Source organism: Macrobrachium nipponense, chromosome 41 (genome assembly GCF_015104395.2).
Source record: "Macrobrachium nipponense isolate FS-2020 chromosome 41, ASM1510439v2, whole genome shotgun sequence".
NCBI lineage: Eukaryota > Metazoa > Arthropoda > Malacostraca > Decapoda > Palaemonidae > Macrobrachium > Macrobrachium nipponense.
In genome coordinates, this window is record NC_061102.1 from 47,572,161 (window position 1) to 47,595,678 (window position 23,518).

At 37.6% G+C, this 23,518-nt stretch overlaps 1 protein-coding gene across 12 annotated transcripts in view; it reads right to left on the reverse strand.

The window, feature by feature from the left end:
- The window catches only part of LOC135212740 (SH3 and cysteine-rich domain-containing protein-like), a 635,516-nt gene that overhangs the window by 410,565 nt on the left and 201,433 nt on the right, over window positions 1-23,518 (reverse strand). For all 12 annotated transcript variants that reach the window (XM_064246459.1, XM_064246455.1, XM_064246457.1 and 9 more), the window contains exon 7: window positions 16,543-16,740. In XM_064246459.1, coding sequence (XP_064102529.1) covers window positions 16,543-16,740 — 198 coding nt within the window. The remainder of the gene's footprint in view (window positions 1-16,542; window positions 16,741-23,518) is intronic.

Consider the following 23,518-nt stretch of genomic DNA (forward strand, 5'->3'; position numbering starts at 1 on the left):
GAAACGGCTCGAAAAGTTGCCCGAGTGTGGGAGAAAAGCGATCGAGCCCTGACAATGAGTAATGATTCAAAACTGTCAACGACAGAGACTCCGGCACGCGGAAGCAACTCAATAATCGGCCCAGGGGGAACAAACCAAACCGGTCTCACTTCAACAAACGATGCAGCGAAAGTCGAGTTGAACGTACATGGATCATAATATAATATATATCTAACACACACACACACAGACATTATATATATATAAATATATATATATATATATATATCTATATATATATATATATATATACTATATATATACATGGTGTCCATAAAGTTCCAGTAACATTCTGGGGAATAAATACTGTAATGGTACTGGGACTGTTATGGACAAACCCATGTATATACAATATATATATAATCAATATATACCGATATAATAAATAATATTATATATATATATATATTAATATTTATATATAATAATAGATAGATGCATAACAGAATCACTAGAATTATGGGACGTGATGAATACGTAATGATAAATTCATTCTCTTGACTTCGTAGAATTTGTCTACTTATATGTAGTGTGTATGCATATATATATATATCTATATATATATATATATATATATATATATATAATATATATATATAAAATACCAAGCACACCTAACAACTGTTAACTTTACTAGTTTGCTTTATATATGGGGATAAATTTATGATTATTAAAGAACGGCCATAACTGAGATAGATCCCGAATATTTAAATGGTGAAGAGAACTTGAAAGCGAGGAGCCACCAAAGTAAATTTCTAGTCATAAGTATACATTTATTTTTATCTTTTTTTGACAATTGCCTGAAATTATTAATAAAAAAAATGAGTAAAACGAATGATCAAAGGTCACAATAAGAGAAAACTATTGAAGATCAGTGTCTTTCCACTGCGGCCCTGCTACTCGATAGCAGGATAGGGTCAAGTTCCAACATTTAGCCAATCTGGTGTCCATAAAAACAAAAGCCATGGATTCCAATACATCCTAACCTTTTAGGCAGCACCCTGGATATGTACTGGAACTAGACTTCGTAACCGTTGATCGATGCCTGAGGTGAAAGGTATGTTAGTTATCACCATTTATTACCTTAATGTCGCAGTTCAAGTCTTTGCATCGAAAAACGCATCCAATAACATAAGAAAAGCAAGATTTGAGTTCCCTGTGATCTCTTGAGTAATCATATTACATGTAGTTACTCGGACCACTCGTAGTTTGTTTGTTTGTATAGTGTTTTGATGATGCATGGAATCAGTGGTTAGTCAGCAACGGGACCAACGGCTTTACGTGACTTCCGAACCAAGTCGAGAGTGAACTTCTATCGCCAGAAATACACACCTCTCATCCCTCAATGGAATGGCCGAAAATCGAACTCGCGGCCACCTCGCGAGGGGGCAGGTCAAGACCATACCGATCACGCCACTGAGGCGCGAACCCCTTGTATTGAGGGATCAAAAGAAATCTCCAAAACACAGCAAGCGAGAGTCACAAAGATAATGAAAATGAGGAGAGGGAATCTGAAACGTGAGTGGAGGCTGTGAGTGAGTTAGGTCTATCTGAAATGGAACATAGGCAGAAGTAAACCAAAACTCATCAAAATAATCCTTGACCACGGGCAGATCGTATCTGAGTTGACGGAAGTATTATCATAAGCAAGTCCCAAACCGCATTATAAGTTTTGATGAGAAACTGTATCGAAGGATAATGTCAATTACAACCCCAAAGCTTCGCAAGGTTTCCATGTTAGATGTGATAATGTTTGATAAAATCCACTCATTTCCCTACACCATTCAAGATGACCGTATCACGATCAGTAATATATACTATGTAGACTTGAATTATATAAAATTATGACGTCACAGGATTTTGAAGGATCCAAAAACTCATAATTGCCAAGGAGAGATTTGCAAAAGACTTTCACGTGACACAAAGCAGCGATCCAATTAAACTGCGAATGCTAATCAAGCAGTCATAGGTGGGTGTAGGCTATCAAATAACAGGTACTGACCATAAAGTATCTAAACCTGCGTCATAACATTCTATACGCTCTTTTTTTCTGCCCACACTGGGAAAACTAACACCAGTCAATCTGCCATGCGAAATTCTGGGTTAATCCTGATTATATATATATATATATATATATATATATATATATATATATATATATATATATATATGACACTCCGCATTATTTCACACATGAAAAAGGCAGCGGCATAAATGCAGTGTCCTTCAATGTGTTTTGGAATAACTTTTTCACATGAACCTGTTTATGATTATTCACCCTTGAACTTTGATATTAGAATGAAATGATATCCAAATATAAATCAAATACAGCTGGCCTATTTAAGCAACAATCAACAACGCCCAATATAAAAGAAAAAAAAAAAAAAAAAATACCGAAGCTTTATTCCCCCCAAAGATCAAAATAACTTCAATACCGACGTCCCAATCGCTAACACAATACAGAGAGAGAGAGAGAGAGAGACGAGAGAGAGAGAGAGAGAGCAGAGAGAGAGGGAGAGAGAGCGAGAGAGAGGAGAGAGAGGAGAGAAGAGAGAGAGGCTGGGGGAGGGGTTGTACTGCCAATCCTCCTTCTCAATATATATATATATATATATATATATATCTATATAATATATATATAATATATATGTATGTATAATATATAGTATGTATGTATGTATGTATGTATGTATGTATGTATGCATTGAGCTACAGATGTCCTTTTAATATGTAATGGTAGGTGAGCGGATTAGATATTAAAGGACGTTTGTTGCTTAATGCTTGTTTATGAATCACGGTGATATGATAAAAATTTATATATATATATATATATATATATATATATTATATATATATATATATATATAAAATTCATTTATAGACACAGATCTTTCTACTTTACTACTGAAACCAGCTCTCTTCTCTCTCTATCCTCCCCTCTCTATCTGCTCGCTCTCTATCTCTTCTCGCTCTCTCGCAGCTCTACACCTGCATTCACTTCCCAAGGTTAAAAGGATCCTATAGGAGGTGCGCGGGTGTTTGTGTGGGAGGGATGGGAATGAGGCCGGGAACAAGGAATGGATACAAATCAGGTCAACCCATGCGGAAGGGGAAGAAGAGCCCACCTACCCTCCCCTCCCCTCCCCTCTCCGTGTCTCCCTTTGGCCCTTTTACTTTCCTCTTCGAAAGGGGAAGTAAAGACTTGAGTCAATATCCGGCCACATTTCCCACTCAAGAGGCCTCATTCCGAGTCGATATTCATTATGTCTTGTCTCCCCTCGACACAAAAATTCACCTTAAAAAACAAACCCATAAAACTATAGATCCCTTTTCCCCGACGGGTTAATAAACTCAGAATTTATGCCGATTCAGCGCAACAAAGAGAGTGGAGAGGCGAAATCACTTATCATATCACTTATATTCCTCGCGTTCAGAGGGTGGGGAGCAGAGCGCTTTCCGTCCTTGTCAACGTATGGCTGCTTTTTCCCCAACTGAACGTACCCCAACGCTGGTATTTAACGGACCATGTTAATAGCCAAGCTTGTTTCCCCTGATGAAATTAACATTGCACGATTGCTTTTTCTCTCTCTGCTGCTTCTTCTACCTTTGTTTTTGTTCATCTTTTTCTTCAATAAAACGTTGCATGGCCAAGCTACAATTTTTTCTTATTCAACAGCTCATGGCCAAGTATATATTTCATATCGAATATACCAAAAGATAGCTGTTTAATTCCCTGTAGAATTTATTGGGTATACCAGTTTATTTACTCGGCCTCTTATATGAGCACGCCGCGGCAAGCCTGCTTAATTGACTTTTGAATGCGCCTTGCGATCGGAACTTATATTTTCTAACGTAACGCACAGCTACATGTAAACACGAGAGGCAAAAGGTTTAATTTCTCCAGACTAAATAACTATACAGAATATTTTAGATGCTAACGTTTCTTCCACCTGGCCCGCAGCAAACATGGTTCTTTTTCCAAGTTTTTATTTTGGTTTTGACAGCTTCATGAATATTTCCTAGGATGGGGGACATAATCGCCCGAACCTTTAGCAGATTTCATTCGTTAAGTGTTTTACTACTAGACTGAAACGAGGGTGAGGTTCAATTCATTCTTAACAAGAATTGTGAGCATTTTATTCATCAGAAAGTGGTGTTAACACGTTTTGTTCCTCTGCTTATTCCCAAATGAAACTATGAAGATTTAATTAAACTTTTCACCTTCTTTCAAAATTTCTTTTCATGCACATTAAAAAAAAATGCTGTTACTTCATTATCATCATGCGTTAATAAGGAGGAAGCCCAATTCAATTCTAAATATGATTTGCTACTTCAGAGATGGCAAATCTCGATCCTAGAACCTCAGACTGAGGCATCTTCACTCTACATACTTTTCTAGCCGGTGTAATAAATAAGATTGCTGGCCCCAGAGGGGACGACGGCATGTCTAAATGTAAGGTCCACTGACAGTTTTCTCCTGCTCTTCCCTGAACATTTAGTGGCGTAGAAAATGCTTCACTGTTCTGACAATGATTTCAAGTGTGCTTGCAAGATGCTGTGATTTCAGAAGAAAAATGCGGGACAACCAGAGTCAAAAGCAGGCAAGGGTGAGAGATTACACCACAAAACCACTGCTATCTCTTTTATTCAAGACTAGCTGATCAACCTGGCATTGCCTGGGCTAACTCTGAATGACAACCAATAAACTCTCTCTCGCTCTCTCTCTCATACTATTTTCATCTTTCTCCTCGCTAACACCCCCTCTACTCTCTCTTCCTCTCCTTCCCACCCCCCACCCCCCTTGAAGTCATTGATGTCTTACCCCTACAGTGCTGATTTCTAGAGAGTAAGTCATATGTATACCAAGTTTCGTTGATATTGCTCAATGCGTTTCAGTTATGCTGACACACACACACACACACACACACACACACATACCACATACCACATACATCCATTTTTATATAAATAAAGACATAGCAACGTTTACTTTTGTTCTGAACTGACTATAAACAGCACGTGAAATACCTAGCTTGTAACCCACAAAGATACTCACAAGAAAAAAAAAAAAGACCTAATAAGTCCATCAATTCATAACTTGGAACTTCTAACACAAACTGTCTAGTTTCCAAACTTGTAAGAAGATATGTTAAACAGAACGGTTAACCGTCACCACCTATAATTCATATTTACATTAGTAGAAAATCTGCACAAGATTTTTTTAACTTACAAGATGAAATTTAAAAGTAACCATGAGGAATTATTAACTTGAAAATAATCGCAGATAGGTACATTTTCACATGCATATCTGTAACGCAATTACAATTTATTTTTATCTATAACTTACATTGTAGAAACGTAAAAAAAAGATGAAGAGTTGTCAATTTATTTATTTAAAACAGTTCCAAAATTCGTGAAGTTTCATTATGTATCTAAACTGCGAGCAAGCCATCGTCAAGATTAAAATTCGAAATTCATAAAACACCGACACTAACCAAATCACCTACTTAAAACTAAGGATGAAAGACACGTCTTCAAATAGAAGTCTTACAAAAAGCATTAAGAATCCTTTATTACTTCATCACCAAGCAAAGAGCTCTGTGAATGTGGAAAAAAAAGGGAGAGAGAGAGAGAGAGAGAGAAAGAAAACGGGCAAATCATGAAGCAAGGACCCTCTCCTAAAAACTCACTTAAGAACTTTCCGGGAAATTTGTTGAGGGCTGAACATTTCTAGAGAAACTGGTGCATGCAACTCAGAAGGTTAGACAAGTCATTTCCAAAGGAAAAATGGTATGATACCATTAAGTGTAGTGCTCCCACGCTCACGCTATACACGAAATCCGAGAAGGAAAAGTCTTGACTGCCACGCTCTCAAGGTTGGATGTATGAGCATATCACTTCCTCTCTCTCTCTCTCTCCCATAAACGACTAGAGAGAGAGAGAGAGAGAGAGAGAGAGAGAGAGTATTTACTTCCCCTAAAAGGTTGAAGCCTTCCGTCATTAAACACATAAAAGGAAGGAAAGACCTAGAAGAGTGGAAATGGCATTCGGTATAGGAAGCCTGCCTATCTCTTTCGCTCTCACTGGAAATGACTTTCCCAATTGGGAAAGACTATGGCCTCCATTATTCGTAAATAAATAGGTTTTCCTAAACTCTTAACGAAGACCAATGCTATTATCACACCACTGTACGGCTGGATTATGTCGATTAGTTGAATAACGAGAGAGGAAACATATTATGCGGAAGCTTTTCTCCCTCTGGATATTCGCATGGATTTCAATATATATTCTTTCTCAAGCTTCAACGAAGAACGCTTTACACTGAGCTGTGTATACGTTGTAACTGAGTTTTACCACACTCAAAATATGTCAAAAAAAAAAAAAAAAATCACCAAATTGGAGAGATCTTGGAGTGTCCTGTTCACACGACGAATTACTTCTCAGAGCGAGGAATCTTTTAAAATCCATCATAGCATCTGCGGCTGTCGAATATCCGCCATGCCTTATTTTACATAGGAAATTCTATGACATTCACGGCTACGTTATTGACAGAAGGACATTAGTCATGGCATGAAAAAGAATACGATACATCTTATCTAAAAACGAGCAGGAATTCTTGGAATCTGTTTCACTAATGAACTACAAGGCATTGTCGAGAAGGGGTAACTGGATTCCCCATAGCTTACCAATGCCAATACTCAAGGAATGGCCGCAAATATTTAAGAAATAGAGTGACAGAGGTCAATGGCAATGTGAAAGTACAATAAGGATTACAATACCAAAAATTACCGACAGAGACCAACGGCAAATTCACCATTAACCATACCAGCTTGTAGCAGGGTAACCGCTTCCTTGAACGCACAATAAAATAAAGGTGAACCATTTCTGTACGCAATACGAAATGGCAACAAGAAATGACGGTTTACTGAAGACCCAGTAGTATGAAGGTAAACAGTTCTCTAAAATGTCCAGTGATAACATGGTGATCAATTCTCTGGTAGGAAGGTCAAAAGTTCTCCCGAGTGGCTCTCGTTACAGTACAGTAAGCCGTTCCCTGAGCACCCCAAACATTACCAGTTCCGTGTTCTCCGAGGGCTCCTTGCGTTGTCTGAGGCCTTTGGAGCTGTCAGAAGCCTTCTTGGAGCAAATGTGAAGGGTTCTCAGACATACACCATTAACTGGGTGAAAGACTCGCTGGATTCAGTTACTAACGAGGAGAGCTGTTTTTGACGAATGCCATTAACATCCCACTTAAACGAGAAACAAAACAACCCTGAACATCCTTCAGTCTCGCAAAGATCTATGCAAAAATTTGCGTGAATGGGAAAGACATCTTACAACTCACAAGGCTCTTTGACTCAATGAATGTTTGTAATATTCCAATTAATGGATGCCTCACTCTCTACAACAGTTGACCAATGATGCGTTTTTGTTTTCGCCTTTTACTACTGAATGATGGATCGACACTGGTTTGAACAACGAATAGACCCAATGTATGATGCCGTATTTCACAATAAATTATTCAGTTACGAAAAAGAAACATGCATGCTCAGTACCATAGTTAAATGTATTGCATACATTACACAAAGACAATTCCTCTACCAGTATTAACCAACTATGGTTCACCTTTTCAACGCAGCCTCAGTTTCAGAATCTAGTATTTAACGTTATCAAACTTTCTGTTTTTATTTTGTGTTTACTTGGTCGGTTGAATCAATTGTAAAGCGTCGAAACTTACTATTATTACTGTGAAGCCCTTGGGATCTAAGGGTACGTATTCAGCCTTGGCGTTAGAGGCTAAGGTCTAGTGGTGATAAAAGCCTTTGGCTTCAGACACCACTTATGTTACTGGTCCTTAGTTTTTCCTAAGGCTTAAAAGCCCCAACTGCTAAATAAACCTAAACTTAGCTCTTGGATCCAACTCCCCTGAAAGAGAGGAAATTTCACCTTGCCATAACAGACAGAATGGATAGTAAACAAACCTCGGCTCTTGGATCCAACTCCCCTGAAAGGGAGGAAATTACATCTTGCCATAAGGGAAAGAATGGATGTCTTCGTGCCACCTTTCAACAACGGAAAAAAAAATCAGTGCTGTTATTAACAGTATGAGTGTCCTGGTGGATACTGCAACAAACACTTTCTGAAACGCCTGACTAATTCAAGTTTCTTTGACACGCGCAGATGGCATCTGCGTCGCCTCCTTGAATCCTATTCAGATATCCGCCTGAATAGACTGTTTTCTGACAGTTCCACGTTTTAAAGAAGACAGACCAATGTAACGCCGGGAGAAAACGTTAATCAACGGTATATACCTCCACGCTCTCTCGATGTCATGCTTTACAAAGGCCACGCACACACGAACAACAATGATATTTATGCTGGAGACGAGAAATGACACAATTACCCTCCAACCTCATTAGCAGCGATTGAAGGGTAACATCGGACAGTCCACAACTCATTTATGGGTCACGGATTTCGTATAGCGTTTGACCAGTTATTTCGTACCATCTACTCTTCTTCCACCAGTTGTATTACTTCATCGCTAATCGAAACAGACCGCTACTAATGACGTTTGGGACCCAAAGCGGGGGTGGTGAACCCAGAGCTCAACAATATAAACCTTTTAAAACCGAACTTGAACCAGCTCGATTAAATGCCCTAGATCTAGGACTCTCCTGTGGAAGTGACAAAGGTAGAGTTTGGCAGAAGATTGGATAGGTGTTATTATTAATAAAATATTACTCATACCTTTGAAAAGCTATGACGACTGCTTAGTACGCTAAGAGTAGTCCATGGCATAACGTAAACTGATTGCTCTCTGTATCCTGTACCTCAGGTTTTAATCGACAGGTGTGTAAATGATAGTCATTCCTGCTACCTACGATCTGCTTTAAAGCAATTACTGTATCAGTAATTGTACCGATAAATTGAAACAGCTGTAAATATGACTTGTGTCATATCGGTATTATTATTCCGCTATTATTTACACTATACGCCAAAATAAATCTATGTTTCTAACTGTATACGCCATTAAAAACCACGTTTCTTTATCCCTAAACACTTTCAGACCAATTTATAATGTCCCTTCTTAACAAATCGATGTGCCAATTGAATCCAAACTCTCTAATGCCCGTATAACCTCTTGTTCTTAATCTTGTTACCCATATTACTTACCTTGAAATAGCTGTACTAATAATCCAGTTACAAATTACGTCAGTAAACTAAATCCCACCCATAAGATAAACAACGATTAGTATCAACGCACCGATGCTCACCGACATACCCATTCTAACCGCCCCATTGGCGCGGTTGGTATGGTCTTGACCTGCCACCTCGGTGGCCGCGAGTTTGATTCTCGGCCATTCCACCGAGCGGTCAGAGATGTGTATTTCTGGTGATAGAAGTTCACTCTCGACGTGGTTCCGAAGTCACGTAAAGCCATTGGTCCAGTTGCTGAGTAACCCACTGGTCCCAAGCAACGTACAAACACCATACAAACAAACAAACATACCAATTCTAAATCGATGTTGTGAACTTCCACGCCATTTCTAATGTGCAATTTTCTACAATGGAACTTCGCGAAACGACATGGGGTAGAATTATCTCCTTCAGGAAACCTTGTCTAAGACCTCAATTATGTATGTAATAATCGTCTTTGCAGTCTTGCCTTCCACATTTACGAACGAAAATCCCCAACAGAGAATAATGAAGTTTATCAATTTGGTTCGTAAAATCTCAAATGGACAAGCATAACGAAGCCTGCAGTAGCAATTATCCCCTAAAACACCTGCGGAACCCAGTAGGCTTAGCGTGTAGTTACTGCAATACAACGCAAACGTCAATTCCGTACCGAGAGAGTTCAATGTATCTATGGAGTCGTTCATACTTCAAGTATGTATATGTATACACCACCCTGTGATATTCAACACAAATGGTAAACGCCAAGGTAAATTACTAGACGGGACTGCGCGGTTTCTGACCTCATTTCTCAGTTTCTCTCGAGAGTTCACATAGGCAGGATGTATGTTCCACTCTCGAGAGAGACTGAGAGTTTCCAGCCCTGTGATTGGATTATCAACAGCCAATCAGGAGCGTCGTAGGGGACTGGCCTAGACATCAGATGCATGGTTGATGTGCATCTGCTATAGGAGACGAAGGCATGCTGCAAAGAACTGTAAGTAATGTCTCCATTGTAAAAACTGAGGTGACTGACTGCACTAACCCTTATTGTGCGCAGTGTAATGCAAAAAAAAATGTTCATCATAACAAAGCTATTACTACAAATGATTTTAGTGAATGCATACAGAATCCAACATAATTCAAAAGAAATAACCGTAAAACAAGCGACCAATCAATAGCATTCCTAGTTTTAAGTAACCTTATAAATATACTACGTAAAAAAAAATCTTTAAAAAAATTCATAAGACTCTACTCACAGCAGTGTTATGTATTTTCCTTCAGTTGTTAAATTTTTTTTTCACTGTCAATTTCTTATCGCCGAATTATTTTATTTCACTTATTACCCTTCAATATTTTACAGCTCTTTTCCAATACCACATTTAATCATAACCATTAAACTATTCCTTCAACCTGGTTTTCGCTTACTCGGGGAGTAAGGCTACAAATTAATTTGTTGTTTTTGTGGGGTTAAGGGGGTTAGGAAAGGTCAGTGGAAGAGTCTAAAAAGGGGTTTTGCGTTGAGTTAAGATCCAGGACTTTTAGGGTAGGATATTTATGATTTACTTATTAAAATGAAAATGTAAAAAAAAAAAAATAAATAAATAAAATAAAGTGCATGATGAACAGTATAAAAAAAAATCATTTCTTATAAAATAAGTGTATCTTTTTTAATTTTCGTGGGTGAAACAAGGATCTATTTGGCCATAGACTTTAACACGCTTTAAATGACGTTAAGAATATAACGTTTACAACTTACGCGCGAGGGAAAAATCTTGCCCTCGTCTCGAGTAACCTGGAGGTCTGACCACGCCTTGTCTCGTTAGCATGCTGATTCTCAGCATTTCTGAACATGACTCTGCCTTTGCCTCAGTTTTAATACCGACGCCCTTTCCTTCCATATCCAGGCGAAGGCATCATCATTCTCTTTTTGGCTTCCTGGAGACCCTGAGGTTCCAACTGGGGAAGGAAAGTAAGCGACCCTTCAATTCCTCCTCCTCCATCCTCCCTCCTCCTCCTCCTCCAACCTCCTCCTCCGCCTCCTCCTCCTCCTCCTCCTATGGGTCTTCTTGTGCGCCAAGTTCACTCTACTATTGTTATTCAAATTCGAATCGGGAATGTGGGCGCGACAGTCGCAGCAGCATCCCGGAAAAAAAACAGAACGATATATAAGAAAACTGCTTCCTTCCCCTATGAGGCGTGTCTGTCTGTCTGTCCTCTGTCTGTCTGTCTGTCTGTCTGTCTGTCTGTCTGTTGTCTGTCGTGCTGTCTGTAGGCAGTGGAAGTTTCTGTTGTTGGATTTTATATATTAAGCTCTTTAATTTAGATGTTAGGCAACTTTTCCATATTATTGTAACCTTCCTTCATTCAAGATGTGTTAATTCAGGTTCTCTTCAGATTTAAGACTAAATATACAAACACAAACACAAGCATGTATGTATGTATGTTTGTATGTATGTATATATATAAATATACATAAATATATACATACTTGTGTTTGTGTGTGTGTATATCAAATCCAGTAAGTCTGAAGAGAACCTGAATTCACATCTTGAATGATGAGTTATAACAGTATGTATCAAAGCCTGCAACAACCTCTGTTTATATATATATATATATATATATATATATATATATATATATGTGTGTGTGTGTGTGTGTGTATGTAAGTATGTATGTATATGTATATATATATACCTGAATAAATATAGATAAAGCGTGAATTTTTTGTCTTTTGGCCACACGAATTTCTCGAGGGTTTCGTCCCCAATATCCCTCTTACTGAAGGCGAACCACTTTCTTTTTTCCTCTCTTATCCCTTACAAAATTATCGGGGACCCCTTCATCTTCACATGTTATCAACCGCCCCGCCCCCCTTTCCACCCCTCAAAAAATATATATCTAGCTCTCTCTTCCCATACATTGGGGACGACGTTAGAAACGAACATCGTCATTTTCTTCATCTTCTAAGTGTCCTCTTGTTTCAGGCCGACATTACCGGAGTCCCATTTTCCGTCGAGGTTTCTAAAAATACTTGATCTCTCCTCCTCCTCCTCCTCCTAACCCCCCCTTTTCGTCTTAATGTTTACTGCATAGCCTCTTTGACCTTCGCAATTCTCTCTCTCTCTCTCTCTCAGTTTTTGTTCTTTGGCCAGACTGTGAGGAATCGATATATTCCCAGAAGTCAGGTGAAGAGAAAGAAGAAATTAATGCCTTCGTAGCGCACCCCCTCACAAACGCCCCACCCCCCCCCCCCCCCTCCCCCCCCCCCCCCCCCCCCCCAACCCCTCGCTAATGGAGAATTTCATTTTCCCTTCCTCTCTGATTTTCCTCTTCCAGGACAGGAAGTCGAGATCTTTTCATGTGACAAAATATATTCTTAAAGGAAGCTTAATTTTACGTCCTCCTTTAATTTTCTGCGCGTGTTACGATGTCAACCTTGCAGACTATCGGGGGCCAAATTACCATACAAATTAACTAAACCATTAAAGTTGAGAGGATTAAGCCGTTGGTACATACAAGTTAGAATTTAGTACAAACCAGAATAATCACAAATAAGAAAAGTCATCTACAAGGTTTACGAAACATTCACAATTACACAATTTGCAGGTTGTCGGGGCAAATTAACATACAAATTAACTAAACCATTACGGTTAAGAGCATTAAGCCATTGGTACATTAAAGTTACGCTGGATTTAGTATAAACCAGAACAATGATAAAAAAGAGAAGTCATCTACAAAGTAGATTTAGCGAAACGTATAGTTACCAGAATTCGTCAAAACAGAAACACTCATTACAGAAGCAATCTACAAGTGACGAAAACAGAAGCCGTTCGTAAATACAAGTTACAGTGAATTTAGTACAAAACAGAACACTCATAAACAAGAGAAGTCATCTACAAGGTGTACGAAACATTCACAATCACACAATTTGCAGACTAGATTCTTCAAGTCCAGGAAACAAAGCAGAAAGGTAACCAGTGTTATTCTACCAAGGTGCGATGAACAAGACCATAAAAATTTAGATCAATAATACTGCCAATGTTCCCTCAAAACGAGGACCACTTTCACTTGGAGGCCAGTTCCCACATTCCATCCACCCACGAACAATGCTTCAACTGACTCAGTCAAGTCTTGCTAAAAGTTTCACAGTCATAAATGAGAACGAATGGCTGAGTTTGCTTCAGTTTCAATTGACTTGATAACTCCTCGTACACTTACTGGAATGAACGTTTACTCACTTTCTTATAAACACCACTACCACTATGCTATGCAGCCTAGCACACTGAGGAGTTCAGCATTATGAATTGAATATAGTATTGTCGCCAAAGGCCAAGCACTGGGACCTACGAGTTCATTCAACACTGTAACGGAGATTGACAGTGAAAGTGCCGAAAGGTGTAACAGGAGGCAATGCTGAAAGATGTAGCACTTTCAATCAAGTGTTAGAAGAGGGTGGAGAGTAAGATGAAATAAAGAGAATATGAAAGGAGGTCCAGTAAAAAGAACAAAAGGGGTTGTAGCTAGGGGCCGAGGGCACGCTCCAAAGAACCTTAAAGCAATGCCTATATAGGTCAATATAGGCAAACTACAACGGACACAGAACAGTAAACTACTGCAAATCGAGCTAGAATGAGCAACCGTGCAATACATAACTAAAACCACACTCGAACTAATCGCGAATAATAGAAAACTATTACTTTGTAATAATAAATTTCGATAATTGTGAGTGGTTTCCAGAAAATCAATTAGCAGTACCATATTCATGATGATTATAATGATGAACATCGACTTTGAATCCACCATAGCCTCACGCTCGCTTATACAGCAACTGACATCAGCATTAGGCTAGCTGGTCTTATCGAAATAACACGTATCTATTGTACTTCGTTCTTTCCTAAGTACGAAGACACACTCGTGTCTAGTACAGTTCTGCAAACAACCAACACAACATTACTTTCATCCTCGTGCATATGTCCTTCGCCTAACTTTTTTGTCCTTTTATAAAAAAGCAACACTGCTTTTTTCACTTCTACAAATCCTACAAACACATACAATCTTAGTAGCGTACTATCTCATTCTTTCGACACTACTGAAACACACGAATATCTTCTGCACAAAAATTCTTTTTTTTAAGCTAGGCCTTGAATACAAAGGCCGAACCTTCCATACGTTTAACCTTCTCCAATCTAAAAAGTCTCTCTACTCCTAGACCTATAGAGCTTACCCACCCCATTACACTGATTACTGTCTTTCTCATTCCAATGCTTGTTGTGCGAGGTCAATGCATGTATATGTAAGAATTCCCTACCTTAATAAAACTAGAAAACTAGAAAAAGTCCATAATCGGTTCTAGACCGTTATAGCTCGAAAATATTCGCTTATTGTCCAGAAAATCAGAAAATGCTTCTGAAACGAAAAGTGTGATTGGGCCAATCTGCATCTTCCTAAAGACTCGACGCTTAAGCCAGTTAAGCGAGAGGATTCTCTTCGCCACTCACGAGGGCCCCAGATACAGCTCCCGGAGATGAAGGGAAGCAGTCTTCTACAAAGCCAATCTAATCCTCAGTAATGCTTACTGCTAAGAACAACCACCTCCCCACAACACTCCTCTACCACGCCCCCTTTTGTGAAGACGATATACGAAAAAGTTACTACTATACAATACTAACAAAATTCCTAAACATTACATTTTCCTACATAACTGTATGGATATATATATATATATATATATATATATATATATATATATATATATATATATATATATATATACGTATATATCAATTCCCTATACCGACTCGGCCAACAAGTTATTCCAATAGAACCATTCAAAAATAAGAAACTAAATATTATTATTACAAATATATATTAATATAATATATATTATATATTTAAAAATGTCCAATATAATATATATATATATATCTTTATATATATCTATATATATATATATATAATACATATATATATATAATACTAATATATATTATATATATATATAGATATATATATATATATATATAAATATACACACATATATATGAATAGTTACCATATCACCGTGATTCACATAAATTATTCGAGCTACAAATGTCCTTTTAATATCTTATTCGCTGTACCTTGGAATTGATATATTTTCATATATGTAAACCGAAGGGGAATTTTGTAGTAGATTATAATATATATATATATATATATATATATATATATATATATATATATAATATATAGATAATATAATTGAACAATGAAACGCGATGAATATATAAAAAAAGATAAAATCCACGAAGGAAAGAGAAACGAAGAAGTTCTGCGAGGCCTTTCGAATTCTTGCCCTTTACTTAGCTAAGTAAAGGACGGGAATTCGAAAGGCCTAGCCGCCCTCCATCGTTTCTCTTTCCTTCGTGGATTTTTAATATATAAGCAATAAAAGATTTAGTGTGAGCCAACCGAGTGGTATATGACAACAACAAAATGTGATGAATTCGTTTTCCAGTTCCCTCTTAGAGCCTAAAAAAGCATATTTTAAATAAACAAATAGGTTGTTTGGAGAGAGAATTTCTCCAAGAGTTCAATACACAACGCTAACCAAACGAGATCAAGATAATCATGGCATGAAGACACTAAAACATCGTGCAAGTGCCTTATGTTGTAGCACTTTGCATCATCAACAATAAATAAGCTATGTAACAAATGTTATCAACAATGAATAAGCTATGCAACAAATGCATTATTTATATATATGTACATATAATATATACATGCATACATACATACATATATATACGTATACATATGCGATAATAATAATAAAAGGAGTCCATAAAAACGCCAAAATATAGAAAGTAAGAACTATATATTTCATAGACTGCTGTCTCTCTCTTCAGGTAGGAAATGAACAGGCTCCTTTTATTAGATGGAATTCTGTTGTAACAGAAGATTTTCACTGGTTTTATATATATCTATATATATAATATAATATAATATAATTATATATATATATATATATATATATATATATATATACACACACACACACTCATAAGCTTGGTATACTTCTGTGTAAAATTCAAACCATATAAGAAATATTTTCATTTAGTTGATAATAACCGAGCCTCAAACCCAGATTACATAACCATTGTATGGAATATGGTCCCAACACATAGTAAATTACATTAGTGCCACAGAGCATAAACCTGAAAGACACAGTACAAGACTGAGGATAAAACACCATCTGCACACTCCACAATCTACCTGTGACCAGATGGAGAGATGCAATTCGTGTATAAATTGAAATAAACAGCTGCTCGAGAGAAAACTCACCTGCTGTTGCAGACCTTCACCGTCAGGGTAGTCTCCAGGAGCCGGTAAGTGGGGGGGCATGAAGCGGTGTGGGGGGGTGGGCCCCCCGGGAGCACCTGCGCCCTCGATGAACCTGACGAAGGCCGCGACGTCTGCCCGACTATCGGAGCTGCGACAAGTCGCGGTGAGTGATTCGTATCTCTTGCTCTGTTCGAGCGCCTGAGGGAGAAAGAGGAGGAAACGTTGATATTATACGGAAGAAAAGTTAGTGAGCGCAGAACCAGGAAAAATATGGAGGGTGAAGTATGGAGTTGTCGCGGCAAAACATACTTTTGCGAACGTATTGTACAATACATTCGTCTTACTAAACTAAATATTACATTAAGAATATATTACGAAATTCAAGAGAACATTCCTTTTAGCCTGCGTAATGTTTAAATTTAACTGCACAGTCATAATTCGTTTGTAAAAATCTGCAAGATTACCATAAACATCATATTCATACCTGGCGAGTGAAGGACTACAGGATACGTACTTTAACGAATTACTAATTTCATATATACTGATAATTTCTCCTTACTTGTTTTAACATCGGAACCACTTTTATACACTATGGACTCAACTTCATCACCATCTGTCTCTGGCTCTTCCTCTGTCATTCCAAGCTCCCTAATTAGATCATACAAGAATAAAAAAATAAAAAAATAAGTATCAATCAGTACGGTACAGTTTCAAAATGTTCGCGCGAGAAGAGTGATTTACGATTGGTAACTCTCTCTCTCTCTCTCTCTCTCTCTCTCTCTCTCTCTCTCTCTCTCTCTCTCTCTCTCTCAATTTAATATACATATTGTAGATAAATTTTTAAGAGAACAAATGCCAGAAGGTATAAACAATATATACACACACACACACACACTATATATATATATATATATATATATATATACTATATATATATATATATATATATATACATATATATATATATATATGTATATATATTCTCTATATAAACTTGAGCATGATTTCTATATCGCTTTAAAAAACGAACCGATGGACCTAAGTAATAAAATTCCGTTCTAACATAAAAATGAGAGAGAGAAGAAGAAGAGAGAGAGGCAGAGAGAGAGAGAGAGAGAGAGAGAGAGAGATAATCTCCAGGTCTTAGAATGCAACAGGTAAGGGGGCATGACATTTATTGCTCTCGACAGAAGTACTATACTTCAGGGGAACAAATGCACCGCTCCACCACTGGCCAATGAAACCGAATGCATCCGATATGGCAGACTGAAATTCCCAAACCAAATTCTGATTTCCGCAACACGAAAGTAACCAAACTTATTGTTAATTAGAATAGGTAAATTCCATACTCCCTTGGGTGCACTGATGTGCCTAGGATGGAGAAAAATGCCAATATTGCCCACGAAATCCCAAGAGGCTTCTCAATAACTGTAACCAATTAAATCCAGCAACGCCAAGCGTTTCACTTACACCTCCACCACCCACCCCCCCCCCCTCTCTTCTCTCTCTCCTCTCTCTCTCTCTCTCTCTCTCTCTCTCTCTCTCTCTCTTAGTTATAACACATGAAATATTTTTTTTCCCCACAGCTCACTCGAAGTTTCCGAGTTTGTTCTGATCTGAGGAAATTGGTCTTAAACTAATGATTTCATTATAGTTTGTAAGCATTTTCATTAGGATTATTTAATTTATATATATATATATATATATATATATATATATATATATATATATATATATATATATATATATATATATATAAATAATGCCGTTGTCGTTGTAACTGGCTAAGCTTCATGATCACACGGATACATATGTATATAATGCCGTTGTCGTTGTAACTGGCTAAGCTTCATGATCACACGGATACATATGTATATAATGCCGTTGTCGTTGTAACTGGGTAAGCTTCATGATCACACGGATACATAAATTGCTGATGCATGTAAGTGAAGCAGGAAGTCAGTCTGATAATCCCCTTTCCGCATCATGCAGATCAATTCAAACAGAAAAGAACAGGGGTGGACCGAGAGAGAGACCACGCATCCTTCACTTTGGGTCACTAGTTCAACACAAACTCTGTTTGCACAGAAAGCACAACAAATGATCACCAATAAAATGGGGATTCAGTGTTTCGAATGATGGTGGAATGAGTGGTTCATGATTCAATAACCCTCAGAAACGAGGAGGGGACTGTTGGAAAGAACCGAGATGAGGATGGTGAGACGGACTGATGGAATATCACTACTGGAAAGGAGGGAGAGTCAAGATACAAGGAGAATGTGTGGTATATATAATGTAAAGGAGAAGGCTATAGGGGAACCTCGTCTGAGATACTATATGGCCACGTAATGAGAAGAGAGGAGGAGGAACCAATCAAGAGAGCTAAGAACGTGCCAATGATGGGGACAAAGAGTGTGGGTGGGAGTGTTGGAGAGAGAGAGAGAGAGGGGTTGAGGAGAGAGAGAGAGGGGGGAGGAGAGGAGGAGAGTAGGACGAGAGAGAGGAGAGAGAGATCGAGAGAGAGAGGAACCCAATCGAGAGAGCTAAGAACGTGCCAATGATGGGGAAGAGTGTGAGTGTGTGTTGGGGGGAGAGAGAGAGAGAGAGAGAGAGGAGAGAGAGAGAGAGAGAGAGAGAGAGAGAGGGCGTCCACGGATCAGATGGATGGATGTGGTGAGGAGGGATATGGATGAGGTGTGACTGGGGGAAGAAGATACAAGGAATAGTAACAGATTGAGGAAGTCGACTCGATGAACTGTTTACTCAGTAGCACTGAAAGGGATGAGGAATGTGGGGGTATTATAAGAGTGGTAAAATGGTTAATAACTGCGATAAGACAACTTTCTGAGCTTTTCTGAGGCAGTTCGGTGATGTGAAAAGAAGTCACGTGGATGAAAGAAAGACCAAGATAGAGCTGGACACATTGGGTGAAGGGACACTAGCTAAACCAGGAAGTGTGTGTGTGTGTGTGTGTGTGTTAAAGGTGAATGGTGTTGTGTGTAAGTGCATAGATAAATAACACCTATAATGTCCTGAAAGTTTTCTGCACTCGGCTTTCATTCATAATTTCATGGCTAAACGTATGCAGATAGTCAAAAATATATATATATATTGTGTCAGTACACACTCACATAATATATATTATATATGATTTAATATTACATTATATACAATGTATAAAATATATATATATTATATATACATTATATATATATAGATATATATATATATAACTATATATATATATAATAGATATATATATATATATAACTATATATAGATATATTATATATATATATATCTATATATATATATATATATATATATATATGTATATATATATATGTGTGTGCGTGTGTGTGTGTGTGTGTGTGTACTTACAATACGAGAGATTGTCCCTTAACCTAATACACCTTAATTGCACCAGTTAAATTACAGAATTATTACACCACCAGTAACGGTTTTTTTCCTCTCTCACCCTTTGAAAGCTGCAAATATTTTCACTAAATACAATTTCAAAGCAATCCAAATCTTACGTAAGAACAAGAAATTATCCTGAGAAAACTATAAAAATAATGACCGAAACTGGAAGGGAAATGAGTTACCTAAATAGAAAGTTCAACCATGCAACATTTGGGAAATGACAGGCTAAAATAGATGGCAACTTGAGGCCAGCCCCCTTCCTTTATATATATATATTTAATAATGATTTCTTGGGCAGTCTTTGGCAGACCCTCCTCAGCAACAGTCATATTTTTCAAGGTGGGTGATGAATGCCCCTTTTGTCTTTTAGATACTCAAGATTGTATTCGTGTGTTCTGCGTTAAGAACTATATTGCATGAATTACACCTAAAGGACAATTTATATACTGAGTATAAAAACCTCTCTCTCTCTTTCTCTCTCTCTCTCGCCCCATCCATCTTCCTCTCCATCCCTCTCTCTCTCTCTCTCTCTCTCTCTCTCTGGACTCTTTCAATTTATCTTAACTTATTCAAGTCAGGAATTTATGGCACCTTTAACATGACCCACTGGCCCTGAATATGGTTACTGTCATCCGCAGTAAATATATGATCATAAGGGTTGCAAGATATACTGGGGCCATAAATCCAGTGCATTTAGGTGGTTTTTAAACACGAGATGGCAAAAAATATTACGGCCAGAAATTAGATAAAAATTAGCAAGCGTTTATGCACATAAACTGTACAGCGCTTGTCTGTTTATACACAGTGACACACATACATACATACATATATATATATATATATATATATATATATATATATATATATATATATATATGTATGATGATGTATGTATATATACAGAGAGAGAGAGAGAGAGAGAGAGAATTTGGAGTATATCGCTTGAAACATTTTCCAGGCTGAAAAAACGAATAAAGTAAATAATGCTTGTATACACAGTGTAAGGATTGTATACAGCATTTATTTATTAACGCCATATTTACATCTAAAGCAGAACATAGAGAAGAACAAAAATAAATTAAAAAATTTATTTAAAAAAATTTGAAAAATTAAAATAAAATTCAAAAACTGAAAAAAAAAAAAAAAATTAAAACAGCAAAAGACAGGGGGCACAAGACACCTACCCACATTGGTAGCACGTAGCAAACTGACAGGGAGGACGAAAAATTGGCAAAGATACACACACACACACACACACACACACAAGGACAAAAAAAAAGTATGCAATGAACAGCTGTGTTGATGATGACTGGTGGTTGAGAGTAGGAACAGTCAGTTTAGTCATTATGGATTTAAGGGTAGCTAATTCCTCAGTACTTCGTGCTCTTCCCACTGTACTAAAGCACGGTTTAATGAATCTGGGTATCTATCAACTTTACATACAGAAAGACCTTTCTAGTATCCAACTTAAATATGAGAGGAAAACTTGCACAAATAAATCTCAACAACTAATCAAGAACAGCTTATTCCTGAACCAGATAAGTAGCAAACTATACCAACAGACATTAACAAAGTGACAATAAATCACCAACATGACATAACCATTTCATCTTGAATACTTGGAGGTGCTTGCATAAACACAAGGTGAGAGTCTGGAGAAACAATACAAGGTCAGAAGTACCTTTCCGCCTACATGCTGATATCAGCACGATTTCAAGCCGATCTGATTCCCAAGAGGGTGCCATGCACATTAACTTAGTATGGATCATTTTTAAAACATGTCAAGGACTTGGCCACAGTTGCCAAGGAAATCGAGTAGAGCAGACCTAAACCAACGCTTGAAATTATCATAATAAATACTGATACCTACAAGGGTCAACATCTTAAGACCCTAAGGCGAAACCTTCAGCCTGACAGAAGTGTATGCATTGTAATGAAAACTGTACTTAGTAACAGGCTAATCAGTGCGTCTCTGCTACAGGAAACACTCAAGAGACGACTTGTGAGTGGTAGGGACGAGATAATCACTCTTGAAAGATTAGAGTTTAGTAGGTTGATGCAAGAAGGAAAAGTACATACAGAAAAATCAAAGTTATCCAACACTTACGTAGGACAGGATATGAAAAAAAGCTACAAGAAAGATGCATATTTTTGTTACCAATGTCTGACTGGAGTCCAGCAAAGAATAATGTGATACAATTTACGACGGAAGATGTAGATATCTTTGAAATCCCAACCTCTGGTACAAAATCAATACCTACATCTAAAAGATTCAGAGGGTAAGTATTCCTGGGAGGTCCTCGATTACAAAACTGGGCATCGTTGTTACAAGCCTCAACAAACAATATGAAAATCTGTTACCAAGGTTCCTACTGGATTCAAGATCCTGAACAGAAACCGCGGATTCGGCTGACAAAAGTGTGTGTGGTCTGCCGTGGACGTCGGTCATCAGCATCATACAATAGAAAATGATGATGAATCTAAGTTATTTGTAATTACTGCGTCTCATCACTCTTTACTTAGAAACCATTTACTGCGGGGAAACCAAATATAAATAGTTTTTATGAGTTTCAAGGGGTTGTTCTGTCTCCCCGAAATGAACTGTACTTGAAACGTCAGTCCGTTTTCCTGTTATGATATGAAGATTATATCCTGTTGATCTGGCATCTGAGGATATCCTCAGATGCCAGATCAACAGGATATAATCTGCATATAAAAAAAGGGACTGACGTTACAAGTACAGTTCAGTCTGGGGAGGCTGAACAGCACTAGCTACACAGCAGAGCACGAGGGAAACCTTGGTTTAGAAAGACGGAAGAAGAGACGACAAACGAAACCCAGTAGAAAGACGAATGGACCAGATCTCGTTATTTTCAGACGCAGTTATTTATTTGACGTTTTAGTTGCAGACGATATAGCGAAATCCACAGTAGATGGAAACAGAATTCAGCCACACAACCTGAGGTAAGAACAACATTTTCAGGATTTGCTTTAAATGAAATGGAGAAATAATACTAAAAGAACTAATTACATACACCATAGTTATTTATTTGATGTTTTAGTAGCAGACGATATAGCAATATCCACAGTAGATGGAAACAGAATTCAGCCAGACAACCTGAGGTAAGAACAACATTTTCAGGATTTACTTTAAAAGAAATGGAGAAATAATACTAAAAGAACTAATTATGTAAACCATAGTTATTTCCTTTGGAATAAAAATGGCAAAGGCAAAATGACCGTTCGGTGCAAATATTACACTAAACGGCCTTTGGAATACGCGATGAAATATTCACGAACGAAAAAATGGTACGAAGGTAAAATAAAAAATAATAAATAAATAAATAAATAAATAAATAAAAGCGAGAGAGAATAAGTTCGAAGGTAAAATAAAAAAAATAAATAAATAAAAGCGAGAGAGAATAATATCCTGAGGGGATGAGAGGTAAAACTGGGAAACATCCGCCGGTACTTTTGACTCTCTCTCGGCTTTCGTTCTTTCAACGTTAGTAACTTACAACCCCCACCACACCCCACCACCCCGCACCCCCCA